We start from the raw sequence: 19,793 nt of genomic DNA on the forward strand, positions 1-19,793 counted from the left end.
GCTGGCATTAGCTGCGGGGCAGGCATCAGGTCATCTGTTTACCTGTCTGCTCTACAAGTGAGCTTTTTCCATTCCCACCAGAAGTTGTGTTACACACACATACACACATTAAACACACAGAGACGTGTTGATGACTGAGGTATTATGTTGAGTGTTGACACTGCTGTGTGTTTTAGTGTGAGTGAGTCACTGTGGACATTAACAGGGCAGACCCTAATTGAGTTTCAAATCACCTCTTTTCATTGCTCTGCCAAGACTGGACAAATACACTCGCTAGATATTGGCTCATGTGTGTCTCTTGTGACTGTTGGTCATTGCAATCTGCAATGTTGTTTGTATATTTTAAAAATCTGGTTGTGGGCAGCATATAAAGCAAGGGCTACAGAGTTGTGTGTAGTTACACTGTAAATATCATATTTTGAAACTAAACGGTGGTTTCCTCCGAGTTTTATTTTTCACTGCACTGTTCCTCATATCAGCATCCACTTTCGAACAGAGACCGTAGAATAAACACACAGACCAAAGTCATTTTAATAAATAGGCAATGTGCTGTTTGACATTTCCCCTTTGATTTCTTGTTTTACATCCCAGGCATGTAGCAGGCCTGAACGCAGGCAGGGCGAAGAATATCGCGGAGTGGAGAGAGCAGAATGGTCCCTTCATCAACAGGGAGCAACTCAAACTGGTCAAAGGCATGGGGCCAAAGACCTTCCAGCAGTGTGCCGGCTTTATCAGAATCAACCCGCAAACCAGGTACGCACTCATTTGCAAACTGTACGCGCAGATACGTAGACACGAACATACAAATTCTGTTTCATGTTGATTTCGTACTTAATTGTTGTTAAAGGGTCATTTTACAGAAATTGAAATCAATATATATATTTAAAAATACCTTTTGTTTCTTGTCAAAACAGTGCCAGATCCTCACCTCACCCAGGACCAGCAGTGCCGGAGAAACCAGCAGCGAAGAAGGCCAAAGGAAAGACTGGTGTCAACATACCGACCTCATTCAACCCCCTCGACCAGACCTGCATACACCCGGAGTCCTACCATGTGGCACAGAGGTACAGTACACACAAATATACAAGCACACACGCACCAACACTTTTGTACAGCAGCCTACCCCACTGACCAAAGCATGTTCAGGCTAAGATGGAGTTGATTTTGACACCATCTCATATGGGGCTGGTTATTGTGGTGGAGGGCTCTGATTTGATTTACACAGACATGGGATACAAGAGAGGAGGTGTTGCCTTTGTGTGTGTGTGTGTGTGTGTGTGTGTGTGTGTGTGTGTGTGTGTGTGTGTGTGTGTGTGTTTCCTCGTGTATGTTTCCTCATGTGAGAAATGATTGTTAGCGCTGCTGATGCTGATATCAAAAGCACATTGAACTTCAGACTTGTGTGTCCTGTCCATTAGTGTGTGAGTGAGAGCGAGGGAGAAATGGAGAAAGAGTGAAGGGAGGCGCTCTCTCCTACAGCTGTAGTCACTCAGCTGTGTTTAGTCTACATAAGTTCTGACACTAGTGGCTCTAAGCATCACTCCCTTCATGTTGATGTGTCTTTAATGGCCTCAGTGCATGTGTGTGTGTGCACGCTTGGGTGGGTGTGTTTCTATGTGCACATGTGTGAAGATAGATTGATGTCTGCATTTATGAAAGTCTGTTTTTTGCTTATCTTCGCTACTTCAGGGAAAAGGTCGTGTGTATTCCTGGGGTTATGTGTTTGTGTGTTCAGCGTAGACTGTGTTGTGCGGTTGTTCATTAAAGAAGTGTCACAGTTTAGTGGTTTGAATAGACAAATAACCACTCCGTCCATCCATCCATCCATCCATCCATCCACCCATCCATCCATCCATCCATCCATCCATCCATACTATCCGTCCATCTCACTTTCACTCTCTGTCTTTCATTCTCAGCAGTGCTCATTGCAACTCAGTGAGGTGCTCAAACACTCTTGTTGTAAATGTCAGCCAGTGTCCATACACACACAGGTATCTCTTTAAACAATGCTTTTCTATGTGTTTTGGCCCATCTGACACGTAAATGGCATTTGAGATTACTGAAAACGGAGCTTTTGGAAAACGCTTTCCAAGGGGAATATATTCAGAAACGCTGTTTACAGTGTTTTCATCTAGACGGGCTGAAACAAGAGATTTTTGAAAACGATAACATCGACGGAATGGATGTTCTATTGTTTGACATTATGTCTTGGAAGACACAAACAGACACAGATGATAGAATGATGAATAGAGAGGCAAAAAACGTGTGGTTACAATGTTTTGATGACACATTATCCACAAAGATTCTGTGAAGAGTAGTCATGTTTTCCCGTCACGTTCATAGTGTTTTTTATGAGTATACAATCTAAATTCTGTGAAAAACAGCATGTTCATACCCAGTGTATGTGAATAGCCATGTGATATTTTATTTCTCCCCACTCTACTTATCACACTCTGTTTCTCTATTCTCCTGCTGTTCAGCATTCTTAACCCTGTGTCGGCAAATGTTCTAACCTTTGTTATGACTACTTTATAATCCATGTCTGGCAATTTTCTCAATACAGTTGGAGTTAATTTCTCGCTTGCTTGCGTTATGTTTTGTGATGGCCTCCATTTCACAAACGCCTGCAGAATATGAGACCGACATTTTCAGAACATTTCCAAAGCGTGTCTTGTGGTTTTGCAGTATGTCACATCCCTCTTAAAATGTTAACGATAATGGGACGGTGGCGTTAAGTCACAGGAAAACTCATGCATGTCAGCACCTGCACTCAGTGGGTTTAGACAGCCTGGTGCAGTTCTGATGCAGTGGAAAATAATTCCTATTCCACTGCACTGAAGATCAGAGAGTACATTAACCCTCTACCAAAGACAGTCCAGAGATCCTTCTTGGTTAGTATGTAGTTGAACCTGATTTGGCTGTCTCCTCACATTACAGTTGTTATCTTCGACTTTAGTCAATCTTGTACTTGTTTGTAAGTTTGTGGTCATTCATGGAATTAGATTTTAAAATAAGAAATGACACTTAACAATGCATGACTTACTTTGTGCCATACCAACAGGATTCTTCTTTAGTCAGCTTCACATGATCAAAGTGGATCTCATTTCGAGATTCTATTTTCCATAAAAGCGGTACACAAAATGTGTACCGCTTTTATGGAAAATATCAGGCTATGTACAGCACTAGATGTTGGGGCATCACCGTGACAGCTCGCTGCTCGTCTCACAACCCCACCTACAGCCGATGAAGATGGGAGGTATGGAGGGAGGGTTGTGGAGGAATGCTCTTTGTGTGTGGTTGTGTGTATGTGTGTCTTTATGGTGTGTAAGGAATATCATGTTCATCACATTAGTGAAACTATATCCTCCATTACTGCTCACAGCCCACACATTACCCTCTTTTTGTAACCATAATACAATACACACGCGCACACACACACACACACACACACACACACACACACACACGCACACACACACACAAATGTATAAACTCGATTTGTCCATCTTTCTCTCAGCAGTAGTGACATGTCTTTGCTTAAATGCAAAAAATATCTTGTTAAAAATGCTGATATTTGGCTGTTGTGGATCTGCTCTATTCCAATTATTCAATGAAGCTCATTGTTATGTTAGGTAGTTTGGTTCCATCTCATGAAATATATGCCATCGCTCAGATATTAGACAGAGGGGGTTCACTTCATGACGAATATTTCTCTGATATGCAACAGTCGGGGCCCAATATTTCTATAACACAAGACAGAGTGGGTTCTTGCTGTGGGCCTGGATAAAATCTATATCCTAGCCCACCCAACCCCACATTCTCACACACACACACACACACACACACACACACACACACACACACACACACACACACACACACACAGTGTTGGTAGTAATTATATAAGTATGAGCCCAGCAGTGGTGGAGGCCTCTGGACTCCTGGTACCCCTTAAATACTAACATACACCCTTGGAAAAATGAGATGGGTAACACACACACACACACACACACACACACACACACACACACACACACACACACACACACACACACACACACACACACACACACCTGAAAGTAGAACTCACCACCCACCAAAACCACTGTAGGATTCAGAGCCAGAATGCAGGCTGCTCCTAATTCAACACGGTTTTCACTCTCCTCTCCTTTTCTTCCTCTATCATTCCATCTTGAGCATGTCTCTGTCTCATGTCACTCATCGGTCAAAGGGATGCTCCTGATTTCAATGTGGAAGTGGATCATGTGCTCTCAAAGTCACAGTATGTTAATTCTGCTGCAAGAGGAATCTCAATTTAAATAAATGAAAGCAAAAGATGAAGTTTAATCTGTCCTCGTCTAGGCAACCAAATGAAACACACCATCGCCCTGGGTTAGATTATAGAGATCTCTGGGTTTATACATTTTTGGAAACATTTTGGATAATGTAAGTACAGCTCAAAAAATACACAAAGGTTTAGTCATTTTTAGACATTTTATGCAGAAATGTTATAAATGATGACTCTAAGTCTTGATGTTTGAGTGGTTTGAGTTGTGCTATCAGTGAGCATCCACTCAGAAAATTCAACAGAAAAAATAGCTGCTTGCGCTTCTCCCAAACGAAACAATTTGTCTTGCACGGTAGTAGCAATAATCGAAATTAGATAACAAGTATTCTCATTATTTGTGAACCAGAATGAACCTGTTTCAACTCAATATGATGATAGCTTTGAGCTGAAACACAATAAATCAGAAGAATTGTTCTCTGTGAGCGCTGGAGCTTTGTTTATTTTTCTATCTACTGAGAAAAGCCTGCAGTTCTGCCTCAGCATATATGAACAGAAACGCTGCAGTATTTGGGGTTGATTGAAGCCCCAGTGGCACTGCAAGTCTAATTGGCATAAACAACTTTTTTTCTGATTTTCCTGTAAGATGTGTTAGCAATCTGTTGGCAATTTTAAAAATGAGGAATAAGACTTATGATGTACTTTTTGCTTGTCATACTCTAGTAGGGATAATTATGTTCAGCTGTTGTGTATTTTGTACTCCAGTGAGTGTTGAAGATAAACACACAACATTTTCGCCTCAAGATGGTTTTAGATTCTTTTTTGGCATTTTTGCAAATTCTGACACAGTGGAGAAAGACACTAAATATTGTAAGAAAGAGGAAGAGGGATGATCAGAGGTCCCAGACTGGATTCAATCCACTGGGCCACCAAGACACAGGTATTACTTTTCCTGTAAAGAGATATATGGTTTGAAAGTTAAGATGCCCAGGGAGACTCATGGTGCTAGACCAACATCCATTTCGGTCCACAGGCGCTGTTTCCTCACCTCGAAGCCATTTCTGGCACATGTTTGGCGTCTATTTGCACCGATCTGGCTCGCTGGTGTTGAGGGATTGATTCCGCTTGTCTCCCCTCGTTTGGACGCTAGACGGTGACTTTGCTGGTGGGGGCCCCCTCCGCTCACAGCTGTCTCATACATAGTTTGTACACAAGCCGTGTCGCGTTACATCCGCACTGTCCCTGCTACTGCCAAACGAGCATTTCTGAACAACATTGTGTATGAATCAACTTTTGTGTGTGTATGTGCTTGTATGTGTGCGTCCACCTGTTCTGTCCATCACGGCGGTGGGGGACAGCTGCGGAGTCTGTTTGGCGTCAGGCTACAAGTGAGCGACATCCATCATGGACGCTACCCAGCTGGTCCACACATGAACACATGCGTAGAGGCAAATGCATTCACATCCATCGCCAGCTGTGGAAAGTGCCGACTGTAAATAATATATACAGTGCTCACAATACTCACACGTCACTCATTTTTCCATAACTCCTATTTGCCACTCAGGGTCCCATGCCAGTCTGTTACTAAGTCTGTTTTTAGAATGTAGACTTGCTAATTAGTTTGGATTAAAATCTCAGTGAGTTTTAAATGGTGCGACCTGACCGGCTGTCTAGACATTCTGGAGGTTGGATAGAATAAAGTGATAGAAGGGGAATTTTTTTCCAGGCTGTTGACGGATGGACAAACAGTCCAACCTTAGCAAACTGGAGGCAGTTTCATGAGACCAGGTGTCAGGGCGTTTACTGCCCACTGTGGGTTTACCTGATTTAACAGGGGGTGAAATAAATGTTCATATTTGTACTTGTGTGTGCTTTTAGAACAGAACGCTCCGCCTCGGCTGCCCGGGACTCTGCGTGTAATTGCTCCCACACCTCCGCTGCCCTCCCTTCTCTCCCCCCCAGCTACCTCTCACTTTACCTGCACTGGCCTAGCTTTTCCCTCTCTTCTTCCTACTTTCAGCTTGTATTTCTCTTTTTGCTGAACATTCCTCCAAGGCTGCCAGAACTTTCCACCCCTCCTTCCATCCTTTCCTCTTTCCTTTTTCTCTGAGTTGATTCCTACCCCATCTCCATAAACCAAGGCCTGTCCTTCAGTCCGTGATGGATGTGAGACTTTTTCCTAAGACCACTTTTTCTCTTGCAGCCACTTCATAAACCTGTGTGGAGACAAAGTTTGTTGATCCAACACTGGGGAAATACCCTTGCTAGATCAGCTACAGAGTCAAGATTAAAGGGAAAGTGTGATTAAATAATAAGAAAATAAATGAATAAATAAGAATTATATGCTCTGTATACATCTTTCACTGATCTTCATGATGGCCAGTTGCACACCTTTGCATTTCTTAAATTTAACAGTTTAACTCTAATCTTCTGTGCTGTATTTTAAATCTTTCTTTACAAATGTTGCTTCTGTCCAGATTTCTGTCCATTGTGGATGGGAGTGCAGACCAGATCGGGAGTGCAGCCTTGCAACAATGTGTGGAGAGCAAGGTTAGGAGCAGCAGTATCGAGGAACTGGCCAGGACAGTGGACACCACACCAGAGACCCTCAAACTCATCATAGACGGCCTCACGCAGCCCCCTGGGTTTGACATACGACAAAGTAAGAATCCTGTCACTCACAGTCGCAAGAGTTAGACATTGTTTGCATGCTTATGTGTTCATTACACACCCATCCTTTCACTTTACAGGACTCCAAATTGAACAAAACCACATTTCGACTCTTATTTTCTCAGTATTTGCCCCAGGTCATACATCTGTTATTACTACTTATTTATTCTTGGGCGGAAATTTTTTCACTGAGCACAAAACTATCAGTGTTTTCAGTCATGTAAAATTTCATAAACAGCACGCATCTGCAACCTAGCAGTCGCAGTAACTTCTCGTAGTCTCTCATCTTTCCTTTATAATGTCTTTTATAAGTCCCTACTGACTGATAGAGAGTTGAACTTGTATTTGTCCAGTTCTTTGACTGCTTCGCTAGTTAAAACACACACCGTCTCTTCTTGTGCCTTTATTATAATAGGCATGTCTTGGCAGTGTAACTTGATAGGATCTGACAGTGCTGCGGCTTCCTCCCTGTAGCCCAACAACACAAGCACTGTTTCTGACAGGGTGTGATGGGTCCAGCAGACTGTGTTGTTGGACAGAATATTTCTATACACAAACACACAAAGACCTCTGTTTTTCTCCTTAGTCTCATGCTCTTGAGTTCAGTCACACATAAACACACCCATAAATTCATACATGGTCACAAAGTTTTGGATTCTTAGCAGCCCTGCTGTAACTCAAATGTGTGTCCTCAAAAAGAATTTATGTCACATCTGTCTCCCTTTTTCATTTCTTCTTCTCATCCATGTACTTTAAAAGGCCTATAGCATGAAAGAGCATGTAGCTTAAAATGATTTAGCATGAACAGATATAGAGTATGTTTAATTATTACCTGTTTTTGACCAAATACCTTAATGTCTGTTTTGCAACTATATTTTTAAACTGTGCTAATGAGATTTTGAAGTGGGTGAAAACAAGTATTAGATTAAGGTGAACAGACTGGTTAGTTCAGAAAATCAAATCACATTACCGTAATGCAACCTTTACACCCAGGAAAAGACCACACTTATGACACAATATGACAATATCTTATGGCTAAAACAATGTATTGTGTCATGTTGGGAAAGCATTTTTACAGTATTTATGTATGATTTCTGGTCAGTTGAATACAAAATGATTTCCGTGCCTTATTACCAGGCACCCCTTTTTTCGTAGTTTCATGTGGTGAAGAAAAAAAAGTCAATCCTGGATATTCAGTTAGTGCTGGCTAGCTCTTCTTTAAAATCATTGAACGCAGCTCCAAGGTTCATCCTCAGGTTGGCCCTATTCGGTTGCAGCACACTACGCTTGGCCTCCTAGCCAGTGCTCAGCTGAGTAAACAGATGGGCCGGGGCTACCGCATGAAATCAGTGCTGCGGGGAGGATAATTGGACCGGACTATTTCCTGGGGCACGCGCCTTCCTTGTTTGTGTTATGCTAGAGAAAGGAAAAAGATCTCTCATGAACAGGCCAAGTGGAAAGAGGGCTTGAATAGGATGCTGAGCAATGTGGAAGTATGCAGGCACAAGTATTGGGTTGCTGCTCGAAATCGAATATGTTTGGTCATATCTGCCCCGCCCCCTTGCTTTCCTGCATCCCCTTTCCCATCTCATCTCTAAAACATCTGCACGAGCTGCCAGCCGCACCTGATTTTGCCAAAGATCTTTCTCCCTCACATCCCTCTAGCCAATTCATCTTTTTGATACTCTCTTTTTCCTCAGATTTCGGGCAGGCGGACTTTAAGCGGGGCATTGTGTCGATGAGTGACCTGCGGGTGGGTGCGGTGCTCACGGGACGGGTGGACAACACAGCTCTGTTTGGAGCTTTTGTAGATATCGGTGTTGGCCGCGCGGGCCTCATCCACAAGAGCAACATAACTCTGGACAAACTGCCCGTCAGCCAGCGCCGCCGCAGCCTGGCTCTGGGACCAGGGGAACGAGTGGAGGTCCGGGTCCTGAATGTGGATGCTCAGAGGGGACGGATTGGCCTGGACTTGATCAGGGTCCTACAATAGAGACTATTAATTCCCATATTCCAAGTTAAAAAACAAGTTTTTCTTTCAGACAACAGGAAAATGTGAGAAGGCAAAATGAGTGGGCTGGAGGGAGGGGGGGAGGATGGTGGAGGGGCTAAGAGGAGGAGGAGAGAGGGGAACGCATCTATCTCCCAGACTGCAGTAAAGCCTGAAGGCTTTTTAGGCATGGTCCCAGACACAATTATCCTAGGACACACACACACAGGCACGCACGCACACACACACACACACACAAACACACACTAATCAGCTGCTTCAAAATTAATCCCAGACTCCCCATCCACATTATCTAATTTGTTTGTTTTTATGAAACTGGAATAAATAAAAAAAAGCATCATAAAATATGGTTCTGAGAATGCCGGAGGTCCCCTGTGCTAAACCTTACACTGAGTGCAGAATACCTAATCACTGTTAGTGCTGCTGCTTCACCATCTCTCCTTGGGGGGACAAATAGAATATGTTCGAGACACACAAACACAGAGATTTTCGATCAAGTTTAATCAGAAGTGGCAGTTTGCTTGGCGATGGTCTGAGAAAACGCATACTGTATTTCAATATCTTTTGTTTTGCTCATTTTTCCAGAAGGAATTCCATTTTCTGATCAGTGAGCCTCTTTTTTTTTTTTTTTTTTTGATGTATACTCCCTTGTTCATTGTGTTGTCTTTTGTTTGTTTTGATCTCATACACCGGAGCTCGGCACAGTCTCTTGTTTTAATGTTTCCAGTGTTTTTGTCTTGGGGAACACACATACACGACACAGCTTCCCTCAGCATCATTCCTGTTTTTTTCCGCCTTAAATTTTTTTCCCCCGCTATTAAACGTGAGCACACTGATGGGACAGGCAATCTTGCAGCCAGCTATACCGCTGCCCCTTGGAGTGTTTGTCAAACACTGACCGGTAATGAGCCTGTGATAGGAGAAAGAGCGGCTGCGGGAGTAGTTGTGTAGTTCCCGGTTATCCTCTGCTGCACTGGTTCACAGCTGTTGTGTGGTGGAGTGAGCTCAGGTGTGCCTGGAGGTTTTGGTGAAATGTGAAGAAAATTGATGGTAAGCAATTAAATGACTCTTACTCATGAGACATTTTAGCTGTTTGTTGTTTCATAAGTACCAGGGTCTTAAAAGCTAACAAAGAAAAATGGCCCAAGTGGTCATACCGAGCTCTGTTTCATCATCTTTCGTTCAGGATCCAGGTATAGAGACACAGGCGGACATAAAATCATCGTAACTTTTTCCGCACAGTAGCAGAGAGAATGGTTCTCACAGCTAGTAAATGCATCCAGCTAAGCGAGCATTGAGTAGAGAATAGCTTTCTCTGTTGATCTCCAGTTTCTCAGACCACCTGTCCATAAAAAGAGAACATGATCAGAAGTCTAAAGCACTGCAAACAACCCCTGATGGCAACAGTGCCTTTTTACAAACAGGCAAATACTATACTGAGATTTGGCTGTTTTATGTTAAAAAGTGTTTTATGAGTTTGTGCAAAGCGAATATGATGCCAATTTATTCAAGCTTTATTTAATTGTTGTTCTATAACAGAGGCTTCTACAGAGAAAAAAAAAAAACTTTAGATCCTAATGCCACACAAATGATCTTTCAGATATCTTGAATGAGTGTAACCTATAACACATTTCACATAGATCAAACCTGATTGGAGTACCTGCTGTCTAAAACTAGAGAAGAGGAGTGTTACACCTCTGGCCACAGTCTTTATTTCTCAGACGCCTGTTGCTGTGAGCGCTCTCTCTTCTTCCTCCCATTGTGTTGTTCCATGATTGCCACAGTGTGATTGCAATGGTTAGTGCAGGTTTCTCCCCTTCCAACAGAAAATAACTCCAGGTTAGCGGTGTGACCACTGACATCAATACGGCCTCCCTTCAGCTACAGATGGAAGTTTTGTGAGAAAAAGCTGTTCTCTGTGGTCTACACACATTTAGACTGACAACATGACTGAAGATTGTGCTCACATGTTGATTCACAACAACTGGCGATGGACTCAAATTGGCATCTCACATTCACCGAAACCAACTGTTTAGCAAACTTTTCTCCCTGTTGCTCCCAAGAATTATGGCTTTGCAGAACAGTAACTATAGACTTAAACAGTTCAGAAAATCGCGTCTGTGTATGTAACATATTTCTAGTGTTTTGCAGTGCAGATCACCCTAAAAATAGATTTATATCGTCTGATTGTTTCTTCTTTTATAGACTTTATTTCTGCTTCCAAATTTTGCATGTGGTGGAATTGCTGAAAAAAAAAAGATCATTTTTGGTTAAAATGCTTAAAGAAAATTTCCAGATTTAATGCAGTTCTGAGTGTTGTTTGTCCACGTGCTGCCCAAGAACGCGTTTGTGCGCGTACATGTCGAAGGGTATTCGGTTGGTTGCTATCTGCAGACACATTGCTGACTAAATCCTTCACACCAGACCTTTAAAGAAAGACAGCACAAGTTTAAGCATTTCAGAAGTGCCCTTCTGTTATAACACACGCTCTAACACTACATACAAGCACATTAGTGGTATAAAAGAGCGGCATTTTATTGTGAAATCCAAGAATTTGAAAACAAAAAACTCTGTCTCATATTCTTCTTTTCCAGTGTCAGGTGAAAAAGTCCAGATAGGCAGAGGGTGAGACGGACTTTGACTTCTTGGCATCACCGGTTAAAAACAGGAGTAAGGAGAGGAGGGATGGATGAATGGAGGTAGGAGAGCGAGAGAGGGATGGAATGGGACAGGAAATGAAAGGCTTTCTCCGGTTTCACTCCCCGTGACCTCATCAGTGTGATCATGGGTTTTATGAGCTTTCCCTCTCGACGCCCACACACCACCTCACACGTGCCAGGACACACACACACTCACTCACACACACACACTTCAGGCCGTATATTTCATTCACTGGCTCGGAGACAAACACACACAGTACATGTGTTTTTGTCTCTCTGTTCCTTTTCTCACACTCTCTCCGTCAACCTTTCACATACTTCATCACACACCAGACGCTCAAAAAGGCCGACGCTCAGTTAGAGCCACCGACACACAAACACCGACACAGAAAAGGAAATTTGTCTTTATTACTGATTGCATTAGCCTTTTTGCAGGGAAAGTATGGGACTGTGTAATGAAATAAAGCCTTTTAACTTTGCAAAGCTGTTAAAATATATGAAAGCCATCACTTTTACATATCCCACAGCATAAGCTCTCACACATTATGGCAATTCGTCTATTCTTGAGCAAAGGTGATGTGGCGTTTTGCATTTCACCTCACCAACAGAGCAAATTAACTCGGGGGGGGGGGGATGATAAATGGCAGTGAATGAGCTAGCATCTGATTAGTAGTGCATTAATAGTAGATGTATGTATTTTTTCTCCCTCTTGCCTTTCTTTCCTCCAGGTCATTTCTTGGGCATTTCCCTCTCTGCTCACCATTTGCTAAGCTCCAACTACGTCACTTAACAATTCCCAGTCTCCAGCAGCTTTGCCACTTATCTCCCCAAAGTGGGTAATGTCTTAAGACCGCGTGTTTGTTTTAATCAGTATTAAGTCTTCTTGGATGTGGAGTGGAAAAGGAGAGAAAAGGGAAGCCGAGGATGGGGTAACGTCAAGAGAAAAGTGAGCTCTGCAGTGATTTCTGCCTGGGTCAATATTTTCATAGGTGCCAGGTGTTCAGCAGCCATCATATTGGAAATAATATTTTTATTAACCCATGTACCTACAGAGCTTTTTACATGCTATGGACAGACACAGGAAAGGAAAAGAGATTAGATAAATCAGGAGAGAAAGTTAGACTGCAGCAGGATGAGAAAATAAGATTAGTGTAGCTTTCAGGGTGCCAGGTATTCCAGTGTCAGCACAGTGAAGAGGGAGAGAGAGGGACAATCAGTGGTATCAGCCAGCATCAGTGATTTTCCACACTAATGCAACCCTGATGTCTGCTTGTTTTAAATTAGAGCAGTGCTTCAAGATGTATGAAGACCATGACCAAAGTAATTTTTTCTCCCCACATATTTCAAAATTAGCTTGCGTATATTGCTATTTAACGAAAGGACAAAAATAGTCCCCTTCTATCATCGCATATCACTTAACCTACTAGACGTGTGTAGCAGTGTCTATCTGAAAAGCCCTCTGCCTGTGTTTTATTATTTTCTCATTACTTTTGTTGTCTTTCTGGGCATCTGTGATTCTAGAGAAAATGTATTGTTGTGTCTCTTTACCAACTCAGATACTGACACATTGGGCTGGAGGCTCGCCTGAAGCATCGTTATTTAACAGCCTAGGGACGAGACACAACAATTAACTAGCTTTCTCTACCATCGTACCTTTAGACTTGTGTCGAAATGCTTTTAACATGAAGGATGCAGTCCAGTCCCCCTCTGTCTGAGACACTTTGTTTTAGCTCCCATCTCTTCAAGGCCTCTCCCCCTCCCAAACACCCAGTCTTCTCTGATTGGTCAGCTCACACACACCTGAGCCAGCACTGCTAAGAACAACAGATTATTGTTCATTAATTTCTGTGTGCCGAACAAGCTGCTAGGCTTAAATCATGCAAATGTTTGACATGTGTAGTGTGATGTCACCCAGTCACTGTTTTAAAGTCGGGGCTTTCAGGCACACAAAAATGGTGTCTCCTGTGAGAAAGAAGAGCTCCTGTTGCTTTTTAACTTTCAAGCCCTTTTACAGGCACAAGAACCTGTAACACACTGAAGAAAAGGAAAAAAATGAAAAAAACATTTATCTCTAACATTCAGAGCAACTCAGCCATGAATCGCTTTAAGCTAATATTCCTTTGTTGAGTGAAGAAAGGTCCACCACTTATGCTGAACTCCCGCTACACACAAACATACACTACACTGAATAGTAAGTTAAACACACAGATACATCTCTATATACATGACTCCCTCCAGAGTAACACAGTTAGATCCGTTCAAGGACAACAAGGCCTCTTCCTGTTCCCGGGTCGTGACCGTGGTTGGTGGCTTACAGTGATTGACAGCTGAGTGTTTGGGTTAGGCTGCCACCTCTGGGGATTTACTATAGGCAAAGCCTTTATACACATCCAGCAGAGAACACTGGTGAGATCTCTCTCACACACACAGACTTATAGTGTCAGAGCATACCACACCAACACACACAGACAGAGTGTGCTGGCATACCCCCTCCATCCTCCACACTGACACACATACACAGAGAGTGTGTGAGCATATCTTGTCGACATATCTCATGTTCATCCCACAGGGAAACCAGTCTGAGACCATAGAAACATTGTGTCAGGGGGAGGAAGGAAGTGGGAGCTTAGGGGGAATTCACTTACATTTAGGAACAGTTATGGAATATTTCAGAAAACTTCTTCTGTTTTTGTACGTTTCCTTTGGATTAGGAGTTTTTCCCTTTTTTTTTATGCGTCTGGTTGGAAAAAAAAAGATTATATTAATTACAGCCATGTACTGTAGCTCACTGTTGTATTTTCAGTACGGACAGCCAAGAGGCCATGAGTATAAATGATGGTCTGGCCCCCTGGATAATGAGATATTGTACGCCACATTAATTGTAGTCTCCTCTGAGGCGTTCAGCAAGTTTTCTCAAAACAAACTTAACATCTCTAATTACATAACTCGACAGCTGGTGGCAGAGCTTACTCCCCAGAAAATGTTCAAATGTATTAAACTTTATATCAATCAAAATGGGTGCAAACCTTTAACGCTGATGTCTCATTAGCTCCTCTTGATGGTGGACAGCTCACAAACTCAACAGTTAGTCTTTTGTATAGATCCATCATCTGAAACTTTGTTTAATGATTTGTACAAATTAAATGGCTGCAAATAAGTCAAGTTCTGGTTAGTCACGTAGCCTTCATTTTATCTACTTAAAGGGTAGCTCCATCAGTTTTACACATTACGGTGTATTGACAGGTTACAGGTCTTGGGGAGTGCTACTGCACATGTGAAAACGGTAGTTTGGTCCCAGACAAAGCTTGAACGTAATCTGATAAATTGCCTATAGAGTTGTCACTCAGTGGCTAAAGTGCATTGTGGGTGATGGAGGCACAGAGTTTTGAAAAGGAAGAAGAATGGGTGGAATAAAACAGACAATATATCTGATCTTACTGAATTAATTATGATCATGTAATAGTACTCCCTTAGACCTGTAAACAAGCTTTTAACGTGTAAAACTAGTGGAGTTACCCTTTAAAGATAAATTTCAATTTGAATGATAAAAGAAAAATGTATAATGAATATTGTAAAACCATTTTAAGGTCGTAGTTTTAGACTACAGTAATTCAAATAGTCATTCCTAAAAACTAGTCTCTGAATTTTCTTAATTTTATTTGTGTTTTTGAGACATTTTTTAAATTTCCATCTCAGCAGTACTTTTAGTAGATAGATGAATTAGAATAAATATACAGTACACATTGGCCATAATGCATCAAGATGCTCTTCAAAATCTTGTAGGCTTACTCCACCAGTGAAAATGATATCACTGATTTGATGATTGACTTCTTTCCCCTGAAAACTGGAGACATTACAAAGTCATCATGGGAATTTACTCACTTCTATGCAATGCTCAATTATAATTTTTTTTTTACATCTGTGGAAAAAAGACAACTCTGCCCGGGTATTTTTTTGATAATGCTGTCCCTGTAATGTCACAACCATTAGCACTTCAGACGAGTCAAGCTGTGCCTGTTAGCACAGCTGCTACTGTATAAGGGGCAGAGTAACATCTCCAGCCCGTGCAGACCCTCAGGGCAAAGACGGGGTAAGCTAGCTGTTGTTTGTTTAGCTGTGTGTTTCAGCAAGCCATTAATACTGAGGCCTAATAGTTCTGTCAGTAGCATTAACACACATGGGAGCAATTTCCTTGACACAGATTACACATGGATTTAGGCTACCAAAGAAGTGCTTCCTGAACATTGGATTTAACCTGCAGTTAAAATCTTAAGGGTGTGGTGCACCTTTTAGGGAGCGCAGATTATAAACCCAGTGAAGGTGATTTTGCAAATTCCCTGTAGCTTTACACCTTAGGAAGAGTGAAGAATAATTAATGGTATAATGAGGACATTTTAACACCTTCACGAATCTCTTTATTTTAATGTTTTGTAAAGTCAGCGGTTTAATGTTTATAGAAAACCAACTGCAACTTACCTTTCAAAAGGTGGTCCTGTCAGTATACTTTCCCCATCTGATCCAGCCACAGTAAAAAAAAAAAAAAAAAGTTTCGGAAATCAATTCTGTAGCAAACAAAGAAGATTATAATAGAAGGTGTGAGCATGTATTATTGTCAGAACTGTATTAGTTTAACAGTAAAAAATGTGTTTTCATTCACAAAAGTGCCAAGCTGCAAACACTGTACTGATGAGACGCTTGTGTGTGTGTAAGTTTACAAATGTAGCTAGCATAGTTAGTTTTGTCAGCTAATCTTTCGCTCATGAGTTTATGCACACATCCTTGACGTGAGGATATGGTTGGCTGCTGTATTTCAGTACAAAAAAAAACCATTCACAACACTCCTAACAAAGAGGTCTGTGCACTTTCTTGAGTAATTAATTTCTGGAAAGACACATTGCTGTTGAGATTTTTAAATGTATTTTTTTGGCGGTGAAGCACCAAAGAAGAGAGAGCGGGACATCACTACAGCCGATATCTCCAAAACTTGGCAAGTCACGCTAAAACAACCTATACTTTTGATATTGGGGTGAACTGCCCCTTTAATCTTGTGACATGTAAGCCTAATCAACCCATTGGTGATTAAGACCATAATGTTCGTTCACTCTTCCTGCACAAGATGCTACCAGACGCACGGAGTCACTGGTGTTCCTCAAAAGATGCCTGAAACCCTGTTTTGTCTCAGATACAGCACCATCGCCTTGCTGTTTGTAAAAGCTTCAGGTAATCTTACAAAAATCATCCTTTTTAAACTAATAATTGTATGTCTTTGGAAGGGGGTGTTGAGTCAAACTGCTGCAGCCTCGAGTAACAATGGGACAGCTTTTCTTGTATGATTATTTTCCAAACCTATCATTGATTTTTTTCACTGGCCCAGGTTCCATGAAATGAGCCGTTTTCATCTAATTTACAGGTTGTCACCTGCAAATTCATCCCCTCCATGTTGTAGCACGACACGAAACGCTCTGAGGCTGTAAGTGCACCAACAGTGCAGATACGTATTGTTATCTGGGGAGAGATATTTGCTGTGCCCACAGCAGCTAGATTTCATAGCACATTTTGTAAACCCCCACAGGTCTCTGTAGCAAAGCAGAATTCAAAACAGTGGGCAGCACACTCGAAGATAGTGGTGCAGAGGGAGCACATTTTTCACAGATGTGCTTTAGCAGTTAAAATGTTGGCTCTCTTGAGAATAACTGCCTTTGATTCAACATACAGGCATAATGTAATGCTCAGCCTGAACCAAAAGAACAGTAGCAATCTTCCAGCATGCTTAATATGATAGTATATTGACCATTAGAACTGACTGTTTCACAGTGTACCATAATTTAACATTCTGATGCAAAAGGTCTGAAGGTTTTCTCTTAAATTCAGATTATTGCATCATGACTTTGATTGCTTCCTGAACAAGTTAATAGATGGAAACAGCTGTTTGCAGACTGAACGGACCACCAAGAGGTTCATGGGATAAAGCCGTTACCACCGCCGTGAGGAGAGGTGGATGCGGTGGTGCTCCATTGAACATTACTGGCAGTCTTTGCAGGTTGCTGGGTGGTGAATGATCATGTTCTTGTTGGTGGTACAGTAGGGTTTCCAGGTAAACATCCTTCTCAGCAAGTAAAAAATCAAGGGGTATTGGTCATTTGTAATTGCTAGAAAAAAGGAAAATGCAAGTGAAAAAAAATTAAATACAACACAGAACATTATTAGTAACCTGTAGTGCTCCTTATTCATCTATTCTGTCATAGGGATGTCAGCCTTGTGGTCACCAGTTTTGTCACAATACCATCTATTACAGCAATTATTTGGACAATGATTGATGTTTGCCGACATCACAAAGTCTGCCACGATCAGTTTCGATTCAGTTCAGTTCAGGTGCCTTCAATCAATATGAGCTGACTTCATATTCGCTTTCATCAAATTGCACCTTTAAAAGGAAAAAAAAATGGTAGGGTTATGAAACTTGACTTGCATGAAAAAAAAGTACTGTATTACACTTGTACGTGGTGCTGTCCTGGTGACAGGCTGTTCAAAAGGTACAATTCAGTTAGTATTTCCAGAGAGTGCGTGAGTCACCCTCCTACGACTCCACGCAGACTTTTGTTTAGCTGTTTGCCCCTGAGGCTATTTCCAGTTGCTTGTGTTTATTATTCCCCCCTTTGGTTCCCGTGTAATGGTGGAGAAATATTGAACAATTTATTTTCCCTCCAAGGAAAAAAATCATGTTGTTGAATGAACCCAGAGAGGGGAGCTATGCAGATGGATTTTCTTTTTTGGTCTTTTCAAGTAAATATTGAAATGTATACTATGTAGTTCAGGAGGAGGAATGAGATGAGACTATTTTCAGACGCCCGGCTCAGATTGCTCTTTGTAAATAAAATCACTAGCCTGCCATCTTCTTGAGCAATTCTACTGCCTCCCACCGTGTTTCCCAACCAGGCGTGTCCTAGAATATGATACATTTCTACACAGGGTGAGTAATGTATTGTGTTTTACTATACACCAAAACTTCATTGTTAGTCAAGTCATAACTTTGAGGAAAAAAAAAAAAACAACAACAAAAAAAACACTTCATCCTCTCAGTAGGCAGTGGCAAACAACTTCACATTACTTGCAGTCATTCATATCAGAAGGCTGAATCTTTTCTCTGGGCAGTTCCACTGCGATCGACCAGTCAGGGACAATGTTACCGGCCTGCATGTAGATGAGACACACTCAGGATCCGATGGAGCAGCAGTTGTGGCGGACTACACACCGTATTGACGTTTCTGCAGTACTTCGTTACATTACATGTTTGTGACCTGCCCATGATACAAGCTGGAGGAGATGTTGGTGAAGTTACAGGTGACAAGGCTGCCAAGCCAGTGAGCACGTGAGTGAGTTTGGGACTGTGCTTCAACATTTGTAGGCGTGAAACCACTGGATATTTCTCAAGACGACCTTCGGGGGAATTTTTCAGCCTTTCTTTGTGGTAAAAAAAGAAGAAGATATTCTTGACGAGAAGTCGGGGCAACTCCAGTCATGTTCGTGCACACCAAACCACAGCTTTTAAGCCAGAAGATCTTCTACTAACCCTAACCAAGTGGTTCTTGAAAGAGAGAAGCCAACGTATTAGTCAGGCTCTAGTCAGGTGTCAAGTTAAACTGATAAACAATGATAGGTCTCCGAGGTATATTTGCCTAATGATTGAATATAGGCAATAGCTTTTGTTGGATACAGTACAGCTACATGGGTTTTTATCCTCGCTCATTCATGTTGAAGTTATTTTTGCTTTTCTGTGAGAGTTTCTGTTTCTCCTGACTTTTTTTTTTTTTTTGTCCACTGAAACACTGTTTTCAACATTACCAGCCGTGTTCTGTTTTCTATGGTCAGCCAGTATCAACATGAATCCTGTGTGGGCAACGCAGACCTACAGTCTGATTTCTCAGCTTAGATCCAATATAAATCTTGCCATGGAAAGTATGTCAATTCTGCTTTTTGTCTTTAATTGATTTATTGTACCTCTTTGGCAGATAAAAAATGGTTTGAGAATCAGGAAAGGAAAAGAACGCCCCCCAAGCTCACTCACATGTGGATTCATTCCAGTGAAACCTGAGAAGGTAATTAAACATAATGAAGATCTATGCAGAACCAAATAGCCTGTGAGGGCTGGGGAGAAAGCCAGGAAGAG

The 19,793-nt window shown here is 41.8% G+C and overlaps 1 protein-coding gene across 3 annotated transcripts in view; it reads left to right on the plus strand.

Moving 5' to 3' along the window:
- Positions 1-19,793, plus strand: part of srbd1 (S1 RNA binding domain 1) — a 126,850-nt gene that overhangs the window by 41,865 nt on the left and 65,192 nt on the right. The window contains exons 18-21 of one of the 3 annotated variants that reach the window (XM_037124057.1): positions 592-753; positions 915-1,064; positions 6,763-6,947; positions 11,561-16,613. In XM_037124057.1, the coding sequence (XP_036979952.1) occupies positions 592-753; positions 915-1,064; positions 6,763-6,947; positions 11,561-11,595 (532 nt within the window). In that variant the 3' untranslated portion in view covers positions 11,596-16,613. Of the gene's footprint in view, positions 1-591; positions 754-914; positions 1,065-6,762; positions 6,948-8,655; positions 10,055-11,560; positions 16,614-19,793 lie in introns of those variants that run through there. The other 2 variants (XM_037124056.1, XM_037124058.1) reach the window with 2 other exon arrangements.

This window comes from Acanthopagrus latus, chromosome 15, assembly GCF_904848185.1.
Source record: "Acanthopagrus latus isolate v.2019 chromosome 15, fAcaLat1.1, whole genome shotgun sequence".
Lineage (NCBI taxonomy): Eukaryota > Metazoa > Chordata > Actinopteri > Spariformes > Sparidae > Acanthopagrus > Acanthopagrus latus.